General features: G+C 41.4%; 1 protein-coding gene across 1 annotated transcript in view; it reads right to left on the reverse strand.

The window, feature by feature from the left end:
• Positions 1-19,386, reverse strand: part of LRP6 (LDL receptor related protein 6) — a 128,400-nt gene that overhangs the window by 22,841 nt on the left and 86,173 nt on the right. The window contains exons 8-15 of the mRNA XM_071733346.1: positions 17,853-18,069; positions 16,212-16,501; positions 14,300-14,526; positions 11,912-12,096; positions 9,885-10,211; positions 3,283-3,485; positions 903-1,114; positions 516-706 (exon numbers count right to left, since the gene is read on the reverse strand). Coding sequence (XP_071589447.1) covers positions 516-706; positions 903-1,114; positions 3,283-3,485; positions 9,885-10,211; positions 11,912-12,096; positions 14,300-14,526; positions 16,212-16,501; positions 17,853-18,069 — 1,852 coding nt within the window. The remainder of the gene's footprint in view (positions 1-515; positions 707-902; positions 1,115-3,282; positions 3,486-9,884; positions 10,212-11,911; positions 12,097-14,299; positions 14,527-16,211; positions 16,502-17,852; positions 18,070-19,386) is intronic.

Genomic DNA, 19,386 nt, shown 5'->3' on the forward strand with positions numbered 1-19,386 from the left:
GAATTCCATAGTTGGAAGAGGGAGTTTTTTGCCTTTTGAGAACAGATAAATGCTAGATCTGTTCTATTTTTTCTCATGTATTTTCACCCTAAATGACAGGCACATAAGTGACCTGCGCACTTGCTGCTTTAACTTTGCAGAAAAGAATTTTTCCACCAAAGAAAAAGATTACTGCACCAAAACCAATGCCCTAAAAACCAATCCTCTACCTCCCCTTTCCAAAACTGCTGCAATTTATCTGTGAACTAACTTTGGGAAACCACACAAAGGCCTTGCAGTGAGAAACTGAAGTAAACAGTATATATAGCAATTAATAATGCAAAGAATAGATAGGGGCATGAGACTGTAAAGGCATGCTGCATGAATCATGCACATTCCCTGGCTGGGAATTTAGGGAGCGATTAGAATCACAGTACAGACTGTTTACAGTAGGAAGGAAAAGAAGACACCTTTCTCTGCATTCCCCCCACACCCACACCACACAAGTGAATCACTGAATTAAAGTGCTACTGTACCTGAAAGGTCACTGCTTTCAATTCTACGCAGGTCTGAATCAGCCCAGAACAGCTTGCCTAGCTGGCTGTCAATAGCTAAGGCTATGGGTTTGCTCAAACCACTGAAAAAAAGGACTTCTCGTTCAGTTCCATCCAATGCTGCTCTTTCAATTTTAGGAGACCTTTCCTGTAGGTTGGTGAAATACATGTACCTGGAAAAGGAATGATTAGAGGAAGAAAAAAAAGTTTATTTGACCTCTTCACATTTTTGCTATATGATCAAGACATCTTAACAAATGGCAAAGATGTTTTTATTCCCACAAAGAGAAACCAACCAGCAGCAAGAAAACAATTTGATTCAAAACCTTCAGTCTGAATTTCCCCATGCCAAATGTTTCAGCTACATACCCTTTCTCAGGATTCACCACAATGGCCCTGGGCCTATCCTGATCTCCTTTGAGCACCACTCCCATGGGTCTCCCATCCAGATGTGTCACATTGATCACATTAGTAGCTTCACAGGTCCAGTAGATATAGCGGCTATAGATGTCAATGCTCAGGTCATACGGCTGCATATCTAAGTTCTGATTAGGAACTGGACTGGTCACAACAGTGAGGCTCTAGAAAGCAAAGAAAACAATCCACAGAAGAGCATTAAATCTGAGCCATTATGAGCAATTTTATTCACTAGGGATGCAGCACATCAAACCACTGGTCCGTAAAAGAAGGCAGCCAAAATACTTCCGTAAAGTAAGGAGAGACTCAGCTCAGTTGCCCCACCAACATCTTTAATCAGATACAGACAGTCCTGATGTTTTGTTGTAATGGCAATCATGTAAATTGTTTGCAGCTCGTAAGACTTAGTAAGTTTAACCAATAACACCAAATTGTCTCCATGTTGAAGGTTCAGAGTCAGCCTCCACATTTCCTCTGACTTCTCAACACCTCAAAGCTCAGTTTGGACAGACCCAATGCCAGCACATTTAGCACTCTACAAGAGAAACACATCACCACCAATTCCCAATACTGCAGCTGAACAGATGAAAAAACAGGCAAAGTGAGGCCAAACAGCACTTGAAATTCTTGCCTAATTCTTCTCCATCATCACTGCAATCACACTGAGAGAACATAAGGATGAATGATAAATAGGAAAGCAACTCTGTCAAAAGACAAAGGACATCAGCTAGCGTAAGACTCAGTTCAGAGAATTTCCAGCTAGCACCTTTCTGCTTTGAAGTTCTTGCCTTCTAGTGGGTCCAGACCTCTGGAGCTCACATACCTTATTTTTTTAATATTTGTTTTATTTGGTTGGGATTTTTTTTTCTTGTTGTTAGAAAGAAACTGCACAGTCTCCCTACGGTGAAAGGTGACTCTAACTCGACATCTTTCATGAACTTTTCAAAAAAATCTGAAGAAGACTGGTAATTCACAAAACATGGCCTTACCTAATCTTTTGGAAAACTTAATGCTTTTGAGATGAGCAGTCTCCACCCTTCTTACCCCCAAATTAAACTTCACCAGAAAATTTGCCTAACTTTCTTATTCAGCTTGTCACCCCCATGAAAGGGTGTGCCTAACAAGTCTTGCATTTGTTTATTCTGCTGAAGCTCGCAAAAACCTGGTGCCTTCAACTAGTTCTGGGTGTGAAATTATTTAGATATTCCAAAATTAAAACCATTGCTAAATTAAGAGTTAAGGCTGAAGGGCATTTCAGCAGGATCCAACTACCACCACACCCACCACCAGAAACCACACTCTCTTACAAATTAAACTGAATATAGCACCTCTGTGTTGTTCACCTTAGTCTCCTGTTCCTCTCTCATTCAAAAAAAAAAAAAAATCAGGAAGAAAATAATCTATTTTAAGATGTGAAAATGAATAAGCAGTCACTGCTCACAATTAACCTTGCTAGTCCTATATTGCCTTTTGCCTTATACCCTATTGCACTTTTTCTGTATTCCCCACTCAAATATATTTTCCAAAGCCTCCTACAGCTCACTAGTTTCAGCCTCCTCAGTCAGTGCCTCTGTAGTTGACAACACCTCCCTTCCTATCCACCACCAGAACCTGAGAGGCTTCAGACAAAGCCACATGCTCACAAAGTCCCACCCTCTGCATTTCAGAGTCACTGCCCCAGCACTCTGCTCATATGCAGCTCTTCCTTCTCTCTCACACACTCAGTTTCTCCTAAGAACCTTCCCTTCTATGTTTCACTTCTTTCAAGCAGGGATTTCCAACAGCTCCCAGACAAAAGACAGTGTTGAGCAAATAGTGTGCCCTGTGAATAACAGTATCTTTAACTTGGCCTTCGTTTTCCATGTCTTATTTCTTGCTGCACCTCCCAGATTACTGGCTGAGAACTCCAGAAACTTCAAATGCCAATTATTTTACCAGGTGACAGCTAGTAACATACAGGAAGCCTATGTATCTATATTGCTCATGTGCAATAACTCAATTTTGGGTGCAGGGCATGCCTCATAGAATCATAGAATTGGCTGGGTTGGAAGGGACCTCAGAGATCATCAAGTCCAACCCTTGATCCACTACTGCTGCAGTTACCAGACCATGGCACTGAGTGCCACATCCAGTCTCTTTTTAAATATCTCCAGGGATGGAGAATCCACCACTTCCCTGGGCAGCCCATTCCAATGCTTGATCACCCTCTCAGTAAAGAAATTCTTTCTAATGTCCAACCTAAGCCTCCCCCGGCACAACTTGAGACCGTGCCCTCTTGCCTTGCTGAGAGTTGCCTGGGAAAAGAGACCAACCCCCACCCCCCTCAGAATACCTGGCTGCCATCTTCCTGTGCCTTCCGGATGATGTTCTGCCGAGAATCAATCCAGTACAGTTGTTTATCCAGGGGGTCATAATCAATGGCTCGGACGTTTCTGAGACTATGGATAGGGAGTATGATATCTGGACTCTGCTGCTCATCTATCACCATTCGATTAATTGCATTCTTCTGACTGAACAACAGAAAGGTTGTAGGAGCTTGATGGGTTAAAAGAAGAAAAGAAAACACAAAACCAACAAAAAACGGGGTTACACGTAGCAATAATGTTGGGTATTTTTATGTTCAATAATGACAACTACTGTATAAAACCAGAGAGTCTCTCTTCTTTCATTCCCCTTCCCACTCTTCCTTCGCAAATAAAAATAAATGAAAAATAAACCAAAACATTAAAAAACCAAACTCTGATCAGTTTGGAAAGCCTTTCAAATGGTCTCTTTTACTAAAAATGTCTAAACATGGATGCAAGAGGCAAAGATAATTCTGTAAGTTGCAGGACTAACAGATGTGAAGACTTCTGTCAAAATCCCCTCAAAGAAGAATGGTCAGACATGCCTCTCAAGGAACTGTCAATGCTGTTTCTAAAGGGGTCCCAAGGAAATCCAGCTGCACTATTCTAAAGCTGAACCTTTTGCTAGGAACACTTCCACTTGTAGATGAAGCTGAGTGAAAGCCAGCACTGGTTCCTTATTTAGAGGTCCCAGCGAAGAGAGACACATCAAATAGAGGGTTTGTGACAACAGGACTGAACCTTTCTGCCTGCAGTGGAAGAGAAAAACAAGTAGTCCACAGGGAAATTTCTTAGCTGTGTGCAAGCCTGTGCTTCTGGAGAAAAATCTATTCACTCTTCTTGAGTGTATATCTTTCTTATGTCTAGGTGCTCACTTGAGAATGCTAACCTGTAATCAGAAAAAAAAAAAATTTCTGATGCTCTGCTCCAGCTTTCCAGATGCCCAGCAAAAAAATTCCTGGACAAATTATTTTCTTATAAATACCATTGAATATAAAGTTTAACAGCTTAATCTTATAGTGAGTGCAAAACACATTTAATAAACTGTTAAAAAAACACAAATTATCCCTGTATTATATAACTGGGTCAGAAATCAGGGCAGGTAGTTAAAGCAGTTTCCCTTTTCACAATGTTCTTTTCAATAATGGTTGACCTGGAGCCACTGCTGTGCAAGACAGCTCAAGAGCCAAAAGCCAGAAATGCAGTTTGCAGCATCCCTGAAGTTTGTACAATCAATCTCTGCAGCTCAAGTCTGGAGAGATGAGCAGTGGGACACTGCTCTCATTCAATCCAGCCTGTAAAACAGGTAAGGCAACACTTAGGAAAGGGGAGGTAGCAAATGTCTTCCAGAGGACATCATCAGCTGCCTGTGTTATTTTAGGCAACACTTTGAACATTTATTCTGGCTGCTGAAAAAAAGAGGTGGGGGGAGGGGAAAGAAAAGGGGAGAGTTTCCCTGGTAACTAACACTCAATCCTAACAACCAGACCTAATTGCAAGGTATTTTTGCTTTCTGGAAAACCTGTATTTCCCCTCCAAGCATTTCTCCAATAATTTAAGCTGCCTTCTACTTTGCTCTAAACTGTAGAAGAAAGCACCAAAAAAAGGAAAGTAAAGTTTATATAGAATCACAGAATGGTTTGGGTTGGAAGGGACATCAAAGACCATCCAGTTCCAACCCCCCTGCCATAGTCATGGACACCTCCCATCAGACCAAGTTGCTCAAAGCCACATCCAACCTGGCCTTGAACGCTTCCACAGAGGGGACATCCAGAACATCTCTGGGCAACCTTTTCCACTGTCTCACCACCCTCAGACTAAAGAATTTCTTCCTAATATCTAACCTAAATCTACCCACTGCCAATTTAAAACCATTACCCCTTATTCTGTCACTCCATGACCTTGTAAAAAGTCCCTCCCAAGAATTTTTGTCTCCCCCTTTAAGCACTAGAAGACCACTACAAGGTCTCCCTGGAGCCTCTCTTCTCCACGCTGAACAACCCCAACTCTCTCAGCCTGTCTTCATAGCACAGGTGCTCCAGTCCTCTGATCACCTTCATGGTCACCCTTTGGGCTAACTTCAAGAGCTCCATGTCCTTCTTGGAGTTGGAGTCCCAAGAACTAGACACAGTGCTTCAGATGGGATATCATGAGAATGGAAGAGAGGACAAAAATCACCTCATTGGCCCTGTTGGCCCATTGACCTGGTGAACACATTTCTTTTTATGTTGTCCAGGGTACAGTTGGCTTTCTGGGATGCAAGGACTCATTGCTGACTCATGTTGAGCTTTTCATCAACCAACACCACCCCCCCCCAGGTCCTTCTCAGGACTGCTCTCAATCCATTTCCCACCCAACCTGTATTTGTGCTTGGGATTGCCCCAAACCAGGTGCAGAACCTTGCACTTGGCTGTAATGAACTTCATGAGGTTGGCATGGGCCCACCTCTCAAGCCTGTCACGGTCCCTCTGGATGGCCTCCCTTCCACCCAGCACGTCAACCACACTACCCAGCTTGGTGTTGTCAGCCAACTTGCTGAGATTGCACTCAGTTCCACTGCCTACGTTGGTACCAAAAGCTGTTAAACAGCACCAGTCCCAATACCCATGCTTGAGGAATGCAAGCCTCCAGTCTCCATCTGGATATTAAGCTGATGACTGCAGCTTTTTGAGTGTGACCATCCAGCCAATTTCTTATCAATTGAGTGGCCCATCCATTGAAACAATATCTTTCCAATTTAGAGACCAGGATGTTGTAAAGGACAGTATCAAATGCTTGCACAAGTCCAGACAGATGACACCAGTTGCTCTACCCTGGTCCACTGATTTGGTGTCCCCATCATAAAATGGGGATTTCTAAGGCATGATTGGTTGCCACCAACAATGTCATCATATTCTATGTGCCTTAGCAGAGTCTTCAGGACGATCTGCTCCATGATTTTGCCAGGTACAGAGGTGAGACTGACTGGCCTATAAGTTCCCCTTCCTTTTTTCTCTTTTTGAAAATTAGGGTTAGGTTTCTCCTTTCCCAGTCAGGGGTAACTTCACCAGACTGCCATTACTTATCAAATATGATGGAAAGCAGCTTTGCAACTTCATCCACCAGTTTCCTCAGGAGTCACAGATGGATGTCATCAGATCCCATGGGCTTGTGCTCTTTCAGGTTCTTTAGATGGTCTTGAACTTGTTTTTCTCCTACAGTGATGAACTCTTCCTTCTCCCAGACCCTGCCTTTGCCTCCTGAAACTTGGGTGGTTTGGCTAGACCCCTTGCCAGTGAAGATTCAGACAAAAAAAAGTCATTGAGTACCTCAGCCTTCTCCATATCCTGTATGAACAGTTCTCCTGCTTCCTTCTGGAGAGGGCCCACATTATCCCTAGACTTCCTTCATCACTGACATACAAACTTTTCATGTTACCCTTGATATCCCCAGCCTGATTTAATTCTATTTGGGCTTTATCTTTCCTAATGTGACTGGCTCCTCAGTCAACTTCTTTGTACTCCTCCCAGGCTACCTGTCCTTGCTTCCACCTTCTGTAAACTTTATTTTTACATCTGTGTCCAGGAGCTCCTTGTTCATTTATGTTGGGATGCATTGCTCCTGGGCTTGAAGGAGGTGATCCTTGAATACTGACCAGCTTTCTCGGGACAGAGCCCTGGAAAGGAGAGGAGCCCACGGCACCCTAACAAGCAGATCCCTGAAGAGCTCAAAGTCTGCCTTCTTGAAGTCCAGGGTTGTGAGCTTGCTTTGCGTGCTCTCTGTTGCCCTACAAATTGCCAGTTCCACCATTTCATGGTTGCTGCAGCCAGGGCTGCCCTTAAGCTTCATATTTGCCACTAGCCGATCCTTGTAGGTGAGAACAAGGTCCAGCAGAGCACCTTGTGTCACTGGTTCCTTTCCTACTGGGAGGAAATTACCATCAGTGTATTCCAGGAACTTCCTGTCTTGCTGTTTTTGTCCCACCAGCAGATACTGGGGTGGCTGAACCCTCCCATGAGGACCCGGGCTTGTGAATGCAAAGCTGTTCCTATCCTCTGAGTCTTCCTGGTCAGGTGGCCTGTAGCAGACCAACATATCACCTGCCCCTGTCTTACCTTTAACCCTGACCCATAAGCTCTCAGTCAGCTCCATATCCATCCCCAGGCAGAGCTCCATGGACTCCAGCTGGTCAATAATGTAGAGGGCAACACTTCCTCCTCTTCTCTCCTTCCTAAAGAGCTTGAACCCACCCATTCCAATGCTCCAGTCACAGGAATCATCTCAACACTTCTCAGTGATGCTGATAACATCATAGCCCTGCAGGCATTCACAGGTCTGTAACTCCTCTTGTTTGTTCCCCATGCTACATGCCTTTGAACAGAGGCATTTAAGACCTGCTCCCATCGAAGCTGTCTTACTGGCTGGGATTACATTTTCCTGCATTTCAGGTGAACTCGTGCTGGCTTGTGATCTTTCTCCAGGCCTAGAGCATCTAGTACTGGCACTGACCACAAATATGAATGTGTGCAGCAAAATAATAGATTCAGAAAATATTAGAATTCTTATCAAGCAGTTAAGAGACTCATGGAAAGGGAAAAAAGATTAAGATAAAACAGTGAAGGTAAACATACCATCATAATCACCTAAAATTCTTTCCACTTTTCCCTAAAGACACCTTTTCACTGTCTAAGATTGTCTGGCTTCTAACTTTGAACTGATGGCTCATTATATAAAGCAACAGCAGAATTTCACCCCCTTGAGTCCCCACATTTCTGAAACAGTAGCAATTTCATAAATCCCTTCCCAGTTATCATCATTCTGCCTTCCCAATAGTCACATATTTTAACTATATTTTAAGCAGGCAAGTGGAGTGCAACAAGCACGTCCCCCATGTAGCAATGCCTTCAAACTTCCTGACACATGGTAGGTCTGATGAGATACCAGATCTCATCAGAGCAGTGTGTCCTTCCTGTAATTAAAATAATCTATGCATGCATGAGCAGGGTGATCCAGAAGGGAGGAACTTGCCTCTAGACAGGGCTTGGATTAATAATAATGTTCACGAGTACATAAGCAAGTAAAATAGTCAAGAGAAAGCTAAAACAATTCATGCTGTAATTACAGTGGCCAGGAGAAAAATTAATTGATATGCAGAGAAGCCTATGTCTCCCATTACCTACAAATGAGAAGTTGGGAAGTTCCCAGGTTTGAACATAGCAGAAGGAAAACTCCCAATACCTCACAAACAGCCCCAAACTGTTCTGCAGGGAAATGGCTCTATATGCTCACAACATATTTCCTGTATTTTTCTCCTTCCTTTGTTACCAAGTGCATTTTCACAAGAAAATATGACCTTTGATTATTTTGGTACTTATTCTGAAACAGGAAAGGTTTTTTTGGGCTTCAATTCTCTGCTGGAAATCAAATTCCTCCACCTCCAAAATCACAGTCACCCCTGGAGAGGTGCCAGCCATGCTTCTAACTCACAGAAAGGCTTGAGAGTGTTAAGAGTACAAAAATCCAGTTGACATGCGAGTGACCCTTGTAATAAAAAAGGAAAGCAGGAGTACAGGACACATGAGGGTGGGGGTAGGAAAGGCAGAGTTTTCTGAAGAATGTGATTTTGAAAAAAATGCTATGAGGTGGCATTTGTGGAACAAACTGCTCTGCTTTTGGCTTTAAAACAACAGTTGGATCTCTCTACTCATGCATCATGCAGACAAGATACAATCTGTCTCTCTCTACCATGAATCTCTTCATCCACTGAGTAATCTGAATGACACCAGTGGAAATCAGCCATCCAGCGTGGCTGCCAAAATTATGAGAGCCTCACTGGCAGCCAGTTATTGAGAGATGGATAAATTATTTGGTTAGAAACTAATTACACACAGCCTGAGGGGCCTTGCGGTCCGTACTCTGCACAACAATAAAGAAAAATGGGGCTTGGCTCCACTGAGATCAGAAATCTGAAGTGTTGGGTTGACTGTGGAACCGAGCCTCCCTTCCCTGAGGAAGAAACACTTCTGGGGGGAAGAGAGCATCTCATCAGTTGGCAAAAAGAACTACTACAGAATTAAATCCTGACCCACCTAAAGGGTATGCAGAATCTGCAATACAGACCAAACTATCATACATTCTTTATCTCAGACAAAATTAGAAATAAATAAGCAAGAAAACAGATACTTGTGGGGGTTTGACAGACAGATATAAAACCAAAAGCATTTTGAGCTTTCTTGTTTACACAGATTTATGTGAATCACTAAAAAGACTCACTGAAGACACTTCCCTTATTTTACTGTGATACTGGCCTGCTGAAGATTTTTTCCCCCTTTTTTTCTTTATATATCCTATATTCTCTCAAAAGTAGGATTTTAGTAATAGAAAATTATAAATATATTCAGCTTTCTATGAAGGAAGGGAGGCTAAGGAACCCAAATTCTGTAAAACACACATTTGGTATTAGAAATAGAAAAATGGCTTCAACTTGGTCTATCAACAAACAAGCTTCACCATCTCACATAAAAATAAAACCCCTCTTTCAGTAAAATTCTTGTGTCTTTTACTAAACACATCTGCTTCTCAGCTTGATGTCTGATTTGTTAGAGCTTACCACTACAAGTCCTGTTGTCAGAGTTCAAGGAATAGTGAGCTGGGCATCCACAGACAAACCCACCAACAGGCACTGCCAGGCAGAGGTGGGAGCAGTGACCATTGCTAGAGGCACACTCGTTCCAGCCTGCCTGCCTGGAGGAATGGAAGACCAGGATGTCCATAACATAATCCAAATGCCCTTGGATGATAGTTCGGTTCTGGCCACTGGTCTTGTTGGCTCGCTCAATGCTACGCCGGCTCCAGTCTGTCCAGTAAATGTAGTCCTGATACTGGGTCAAGCCAAATGGATGAGGTAAATCATCAGCTATAATCTCACGGTCAAGGCCTGTTTCAGAAGAGAGAAAAAGCAGAATTACATGGGGACAAGTGATATCCTGTTGGACACGGGCCTTGCGTGGAAAGGTTAACACATAATTGAAGCTACTGTTTCATTGTTACAAGAGTAAATTATCAAGTAATGGGCAATATTTAAAAGAAGTCTTAAAGCCCATCACAGAAATGAGCTAATCCTGCTTGCAATTCACTGAAGAAATGTATTTTGCTAAGGAAAAAAGTCTCAGTTGTGGAAATTATCAGGGTTCTCAGGAAGATTCTGTCCTTTCACCGCTTCCTCCCAAAAAAACAGGCTCCCTTTGAAGGAGATGCAGGATCCTGCCACTGTATTCCCAGTTCAGCATTTCTCTACACTACATTTGTGTCTCTACCAGCTGCTTACAGAGAGAGAATTATTATGGAGCTTAATAAAATTCTATGTTGTATTATGAGAAAAAAAACAAATGCACAAGATTAAACTAACCTGACTCTAGATTTTTTTAACAGGAAAGAGCAGTCAGACACTGAAGGTAGGAAACAGTTAATTGAGTATATCATGGAAATGTTAAGAGACCTTAAGGAGCAGGACATAGGAGGGAAAATTATTTCAACTATGTTATTTCAGCCACTTCATTACCACAGGACGTTCTGCTGTCTAGTCATAGAAAATGAATGGGAGATTACAAAGCAAGAGGTCTTTCCCTCTTTGCATAGAAGAGACAAGGATGCACAGCCCTACACTCTACCATCACTAGCCACAGGGAAGACTGAATTCTAATGCTGTGTCCAGTTCCAAGGTAGAGAGGGCAACACTGAACCAGCCTCAAGTGCACACCAAAATACATTGAGAAGCTAAAGAAAAGTTTTTATATTATATGCAATTCCTATAATGCATTTTCCTGTTTTGATTTTTTTCTAGCTTTGCTCCACTATTGCAAACATACTGTTTAAAATAGATTAACTCCTTTAGCCTTAAATTTTGGCGAGTGAATGCTAATCTAAATACTTTTGCACACAACAGGGCAGCCCACTCCTGTGGGTGCTGAGAAGTCAAAAACAGATACTATGAAAATCTGAGAGGCCTCAGGTCCTCAGTGCACTATCCTGGGACAGTGAAAGAATACAATACTTCACCTCAATTCAGCTGTAATGAACAGCTGATAAAGCAATCACAGAGACCCCAAGCATGAGGGAGAGCCCCCCTGGTGGCCAGTGCTAGCCAGGAAAACCTTAGCATGCAGGATATTGGGAAAAAAAAAGACCTGAATCCTGATGATACCAACAAAGATTAAAAAACAACATGTATTAAATGACACTGTGAAGAACGTCCAGTAAGTTGTTTTCTTGGCTTTATCCATTCCTTTTACAGGTGATGACGTGTTTGTTATGTATTTGCCAGTGCTCTTCAGAGCAGCAAAACAGGACTCCAAAACTCTGAAAGTTGACAGCTTTGTCCTACATATAACTGAAAACATGCACAGCTTGTATAATTTTAACTTGTGAGCAACTATATCACCTACAAGAAAATCAAGGCTTCACTGAGTGCTGTGTTGCATAAACACTGATCATAAAAACAAATATTAAAGGCGCGTGAGTTTGGCAAAATCTATTTTTGTCTTAAGAAGTGTATCTTTGCATTATTTAAACTATAACCTGCCACGGGGAACTGTGAAAGAGCATCCCCACAATGCTGCCCAGAGCTCTGGGGCTCACCTAGCATGTTGGAGGATTCTATCAGGTTGGTATCCAGGTCGGTCCAGTACAGTCGTCTTTTAGCATAGTCAATTGTCAGGCCGTTAGCACGCCCCACGTTTGGTACCAAAGTAGTCCGCTCAGTGCCATCCATAGCAGCTCTGTCAATCTTTGGCTTACCACCCCATTCGGTCCAGTACATAAACCTGATTAAAAGGACAAAATAAATAAATCAATCAATCACATCTATCTGAAGAAGAACTCAAGGGGAGGAAGAAAACCCCAAAATCCTTAGAAAGAATGAGAGAAAAACAAGAGCTGTAAATCCGAGTATTTATTAAGCCCCATTACCATGAATGTTTTTTTCAAAACTAAAGCAAGGAAATGAGTCAAGTTTTCTCAAAATGCTGCCAACATTATTTTTTCCACTAGAAGCTGGATTTTCACCAGCAAGTTCTGTATGATAGCACTTCACTCTTAACTAATCCGTGTTAAAGGCAAGAGGCTGGCCAGCTGGGCACCATCATGTATAGCTCGTTACCTAGTGAGGCATTTTCTATGCCATTTAGCTTCTGTTTCTATTCAATCGACCATCAAATGAAGGACTACCAAAGGGTACATATGCAGGATTGTTTTGTTAACAGGTACCCCTGCTCACCTCCATGCAACTAAGCTGGCCAGCAGCATAAACGTGTGTTATATTTCAGCCAAGGGTAGAACAACACAAAGCTGTGCATTTCCACTGGAGTAAAAGCATAAACTCTTGCATGCTTACATGCCAGTTTATGCCACATTTGGCAGAAGCACAGACATATTTGTTTTCTTTAGGCACTGTATAGTAGAGGGCTGTATATTTGACATTTGGTGTTCAGTAGTTAGTCACTTCTTCCAAAACATAAAGTGAATATGGCTTTTAAAATGAGGCAGTCACAGCTGGCCAGTGTTTACAGTTTTATCCTTTAATACCTTTAGTAACAAACACCTGTGAAATGCTTTTGAATTTCAACCAACAACGCAGTGAGAAAGGTTGCTTCAGAAATCAATGATCGGGGGAGATGGGCAGTTATTCTTCAGACACCAGAAACACTTGTGATTTTTTTTGTAAACAGTTTTGCACCTATTTTGTGCATGAATTTTTTAAACTGTACACACAGCATGGACCTCAAGTGTTAGAATTGCCCCTGTGATGCCAATGCCATGAAAACTTCCACATAAAGTACAACAACATGGCTCAGCTTAATACAGAAGGAAAACCAGGTATTTGGGCTCAAAAGTGAAGTAATTTTTTTTTTCTGGTCTGTGGTGAAGAGACTAAGCATTGAATTGCAATAATCCTTGGAAAAAAACTACTCCCAGGATAAAAATAGAATCATCCAGAGCAACCTTTTGTTACAACTGTGTAACTGGATCTAACAACCTGGTTTTGGATGCCCTCTGATGTACTCCTCCAGGCAACCCCTGGCACATCAGGGCTGAACCCCACCTACATGTCCCACTGTGCAACTAAGCAGTGCCACAGTTACCACCACTTTGCTAAAACAAAGCAGTAGGAACATGTTTCAATGGTGCAGAATTCTCTGCATTGTTGTAACTCTTGCAGTGTCATAGGAAATGTGATAATTCTATAACACTTGAAAATGAAAGTTTCCTCATTTGTAAAATAAGAATACAACACTGGTATAACCTCAAAAAGGTTTTGCAGCAATTAGGCAATGTCAAACGATCGTTTCATTTCATAAGCAGAACTATTTCAGAAGCTAAACAGTTTCTGCCTTGCCTTGCTCTGCTCCTCTTCCTGCCTCCCCCAGCTTATTGCCCTACTTTAGCTACTACGTTTGAATCCAACCCAGGAGTTCCTTCTGAAGAAATCTTTCATTTTGGAGATAGGTGGGTATAACTGTTTCTACTCTTCCTCTGTCCTTGTATCCCTTGTCCATACCAACTAAAAAGGCTCGCTTACCTGAAGAAAAAAACACCTTCCTTATGCTCAGACAATAAATTTCACTCCCTCACTCTCAAGTTAAATCGTTTAACACCTTTATTGGACCCTAACTTATGATAAAAAGGATCCTCATTTTTACAAGGCCAAATATTTTCCTTACAATGCTATAGTCCTTTTCTAATTAAAGAATTCCATAAATCCAAAACTTCTTTGATTCTGCGGTTAATTAAAAAACTAAATATAAATCCCTTTTTAATGAGCTGCTCTGATTTTTTCCTGTAGTATTCTTAATGATTATTCAGAATGTTGAGAGCACATTCCTCCAGCCCTCACACTCTAATTTACCAGGTTGTATTCCCCAGCTCAGTTCTCTGAGGATTTACATGCAGTGCCTAACATGCCCTTGAGGAAGCATTACGATGTTGTTTTTCACTGCTCACGAACATAAAATTAAATCTGCAAGTTACCCCTCAGCAGGGTCCAGTGCCAGAGCTCGGGGACTGTCAAGATCTTTCCACACCAGCACTTGGCGGTGCTGCCCATCCAGCTTTGACACTTCTATACGATTGGTTCCAGTATCAGCCCAGTACAAGTTCTTCCCCAGCCAATCTACGGCCATGCCTTCCGGGTAATCCAAGCCAAACTCCACAACGTGTTCCAGTGCGCTGCCATTCATAAATGCTCTGCTGATGGTCTGTGGGGATACAAAGATACACAGGCAAATTAGAATTTTTACCAGTCTGTCATTGGGCTGGTTGTTTCCTTTGTTGCATTTTAAACACTTTCAGATTTTAGGGATCTCATAGGAAGGAGGATCTTACAATATCCTACTTATTCGCAAAGGGAACAATGCTGCTATTCAGAAGTAATTATTTACTGTACTCTATGAATGTGTTCTGTGCCAATTACAAAAGTGTTTCACTAGGGAAATAAATGGGGTAACTAATCTGGTTCAATTAAGCAGTCTACATGCCAAAGTGACCTTAATAACTCAGTGGCAACTTTGAGGGGGAAATATTTTGGCTCTCCCAGGGCTATACAAAAGCATCAATGTTGTAGCACAGAACAATATTTAAAGCAGCCTGGTGAAAAACTTCAGGACAGAACATATAGAGGAAAACAACCTAACGACCAATCAATTCAGTAGTGTAAGTGATTCAGTGCTGATGGTTTAATTTAATTTCACTAAGCAGAATTTCTTCTTGGTCCTTAATACAAAGATTTCTTCCAATTCTTGCCATCAGAGATCAGCTTGTGAAAGCAGATACAGACAGAATTACATTTTAATAATACATAAGAGTTCAGGCATTCCCTGACTTACTATGATGACTTATAAGTCTGAGAGTAAAGGAGTAACCTCCAGATGGTAAAAAATTCTTTTTGGCAAATATGAGTTTTGTTTCCATGTCCTTAATATTTCCTTCCACACACACTCCTCACATTCATAATCCATCAGAAAATAACACAAAGATTGGGGTTTTTTTGTTTATTTCCAAGTTTGGATGCTACCTGCTAATTATGCCAGTTTGTGACAGTACACAGCAGGGGAGTCTGTATCCCAGTCATCATCTGTATCACCCTCAGAAATTCATCAGATAATTGCTTTATTTTTATTTCAAACACAGCTCAAATACCATGCCTGAAGAGTTCAGCCAAGTCACCTCTCTCAAGCTCACTTAAACCTTGTGTTTTTAACTTTTATGATTCTTCAGTTGCAAAGGTCCATGGGTTTATTATTGGTACAGGTCTCAACCCAATTACAAAAAATTTTTTTTAAAAATAAAAATTAATTATTAGTGCTCACAATTCTGCTTACATCTACAACCCATGAAAAACAAAGTGTATAACTACGCTCACTGATAACAGAGTAACAGACAATACACAAATTTCTGCTACACCATTAATACACTTAAACACCCACCCTCAACCTTTTCTGATTTGTCAGTCTAGAGCCTAGACCAGTTTTACAAGGCCTGTGATACATAATATGCCTCTAAATGCATTAGGTATACAAATTAAACAATAGGCAAGACCCATTTTCACTTCCTGACCCAACAGAAGGCTTTCTCCCATTAAAGATCACTGGCAAAACATCTGTGACACCTGCCATACAGTATTCTTCTCAGATTTCTGCCAAAAAACTATTTCTTGCAAACTTATCCTTTATATGAAAATGTATACATTAGATTATTAATGTTTACTACTAATGTAAACATCAGGAGAGAAGGCTGCTAGTACAACAAAAATGTGTGACATTCTGACTTAAAACAAGTTCTTATAGCTACCCCTGGAATCCTGTAAATTGCCTTTGTCAATCCATTCTTAAATATCTCAAGAGCCTTGTAACAAGTTAATAGCTAATATGGGATAAACTTCTACCTTCAGGGAAATGTCAGTCCAGTAAATCCGATTATCTGTCACATCAAAATCCAGAGCAGAAGCTTCCTTGACTCCCGTGAGTGGAATAGCAACGTTGTTGTTGTTTGTTTCTAAAGAGATTCTTCGGATATCTGCTCTTCGAGAAAAGAGCAGGAAAGCTTCTGGAACAATGCAGGTTTTCATATCATTGATGAGCTCTAAGCCTATGGGGCAAGCACAGCGGAGGCCTTGGGGTCTGTACAGACAGAGGTGGCTGCAGCCCCCGTTCTCCTCTGCACAAGGGTTTGTACCTGTGCACAAAACAAAAACCAAAGCAGTTATTGCACAGTCACTTCAGTTGGAAGACAAAATATTGCACGGTCACTTTGTTTGGAAGATAAAGCCAGGCCTCACACGCATCGAGGACACTATGAATTCCCACATCTAATTTTTCACCCTTTATTCTCTGAATGAATTAATATTTATTCATTTCTTGCTATCCTTTAGAAGGCTGTTTGTTTGCACGGCTGGAAAGTCAGCATTTGTTTTGCTGATCCCATGAACCAAACCCAGCAGTAAGGAAAGGGATCTGGACTCCAACAGCTACTGATGTTGGATTCACCCCAAAACCAGTAAATGACTGAAAAGTACGTCAGTAAGCAAGCATATGTTCGGCTGCCTTTTGCAGTACCCTTGTTCAGTTACACACCACAACTGTGTTCCTAGAGATGGAAAATTGGCAGATCTATTTTCACATCCACTCTGTGGCTTCTTCTCTCCAGAATGCTGGTAAAGCAGCTTTCTTCTCTGCTAACAGTGTACCTGCACATGCTGGAAATCCACCTACTAAGAGATGCCCAGCATTATCAAGCTCAATTTGCCAAACAGTAGGGAAGAGAGCCACATTTAAAACACAGGTAGCACAGGGCATCTTGCTAATGTGGCAGCAGCAATGCAAAGGTACACCTCAACTGCATTTTATTAACTCCCTGGGCTAGAATCCACACATGGCAGCAAGAAGCTGCAAGCCCTACCCACACAGCAGGATATTCAGTGAATAAAATCAGTTCTCTGCATGCCACAGTTGCACTGTTACCCGTGTTAGATAGTCAACAGTAGCAAATCTAGAGCTAGATCCTGCATTTTTTATACCACAGACACCACAGGGCAGAAAAGTACTTCTAGTTATTTAAAAAGATGATTATGCAGTGTTAATCTGAAAAGCACTGAACAGAATAAAATTGGTTCAGTCTTAGCTTTCACATACCACACGTTCAGATTGCAAGATGAAAAGCTGCTACAGCTGCAGTTTCATAAACATCTGGGCTGCCTGTTACACAAAGTTCTCATTTTCCATTACTCTTGTTCTCCCCTTACTGGATCTAGTATTGTTCAAACCTATGAGCTGCTCCAATTCCATGAGAAGCAGAAAATTACCCACTCTGGGGGGTGCCTAGCTGTGTTCTCTTCCAAGTTAGAGAGCTAAAGCACTTCACAAAAGACCTACCCCATCCCATCAAACTGCAGCTTGCAGCTCTCATGCAGTAAAACTGGATTCTGCCCATTTCTAAAAATCTGACTTGGCATAAAGCGATACCTGCAGAAAAGCACGACTGGACTTTTCTATTTCATTTTACTTGCCTGCTTAGTAGCCTCACTCACCAATTATCTGGTGGACATTTGTAGCTTTCAGGCCCATTAGGTCAGGCAGTTGGTCTATGATGATCTCTCTTTCTGCTGTTCGCTTGTGCACACGCTCGATGCTGCGTCTTTGCCAGTCTGTCCAATACACGTAGTCTCCCAACAATGTGAATCCAAAGATGTGAGGCAGCTTGTCCTCCACCAGAACTCTTCTCCCAGTTCCATCAGCATTCATTACCTATGGATATACACAACACTTATTACGTAACCAGAATAATTCTGTCACTCTCTATCAGAGATTAATTAACTCGCTGCTCCACACTTAGACTTCAAATTAAAAAAATAATCTTCTACTCATTAAAATGCTATCAATGTTTCAGAGGAGTCCAATAATAAAAAAAAAAAGAACTGTATTTAAACAGGTATGTATTCTAAAAGCCACAGGAGACCCCTTATGAATAAGGCTATCCTCCAGACAGATATAAGGTGAAATTATGACACAACATTTCTTATATGTGCACTAGGAACTAGCATGTGCCTGTTGGACACTGCCTCTCTCTCTCTCCTTTCTGACTTATGTAATTTTTTTTACTTTTAAATGGGAACAATTGGTTTCCTTGAACACAAGATTACAGTGGCAAGGAGTCCTGGTTCAGCATCTTGTATTCCATAGTCCCTCCCAAGTGAGCTTTGCCCAGGTTACAGATAGCACGAAGAGGAAGCCCTGCTCAAATTCCAGTAGGCAAACAGTCAAGAGCATCTATGGAATATGTATATATCCTCAAGTCTGAATAAGGTTCCAGTTTTACATTCTTCACAATTAAGTTCACTATTTTTTGCACTTGAAGGAACACTAATAATCTGTAAATAACTGCATGCCTTTGATCAACACACTTGAATTTACTGTGGCATTTTTCTCTTCTGCAAAAATAGTAACACTTAACTTCCTGAGAGAGGCACTGAAAGGATTAAACATATGTATTCATGCTCAGGTGCTCACTTAACTTATGAGTGCCAAATACTATTATAAAAAGTACTGTAGTGACAAGTGTGAAAAGAGTGCAGTGTATTAAGTTTAAAAATTATTCATTGCAATTTTATGGAAAAGTTCTTTCTGAAATATTCCTGCTTGTTTCAAGTTTACAGATTAAGTTACAGCATGTATACTATCAGGAAAACAACAAAACAAAAAAACCCAACAAAGCCTTCACATAAAAATTTCCCAAAGTAATAGGACTCACAGAACTCCAGGTAGCAAACTAATCCCTGAAACCTTAAAATATCCTTCCCACTACCCAAGGATGTTCCAAGTTAAGGACTGGCAAAATGGTGATTTACTGTATTCACTGTTTTCAAAATTCTCACTTGTCTTGGTGGAATTAAGACAAAACACAGGCAAGTCTGTGTGATTTGTGTGATTTCCCATTCTTCCCATGGTTCTAGCCCAAAGACTTGGGCAATGACAACCTTCAGGATCAGTTGGTTTAGTAACTCCAGTGGGATGGATGATTTTTTTGGCATCAAAAAATTTCCTAGTGCATGAGAAATGAGAAGG

The sequence above is a fragment of the Heliangelus exortis genome, chromosome 1 (genome assembly GCF_036169615.1).
Source record: "Heliangelus exortis chromosome 1, bHelExo1.hap1, whole genome shotgun sequence".
Taxonomy (NCBI): Eukaryota; Metazoa; Chordata; class Aves; order Apodiformes; family Trochilidae; genus Heliangelus; species Heliangelus exortis.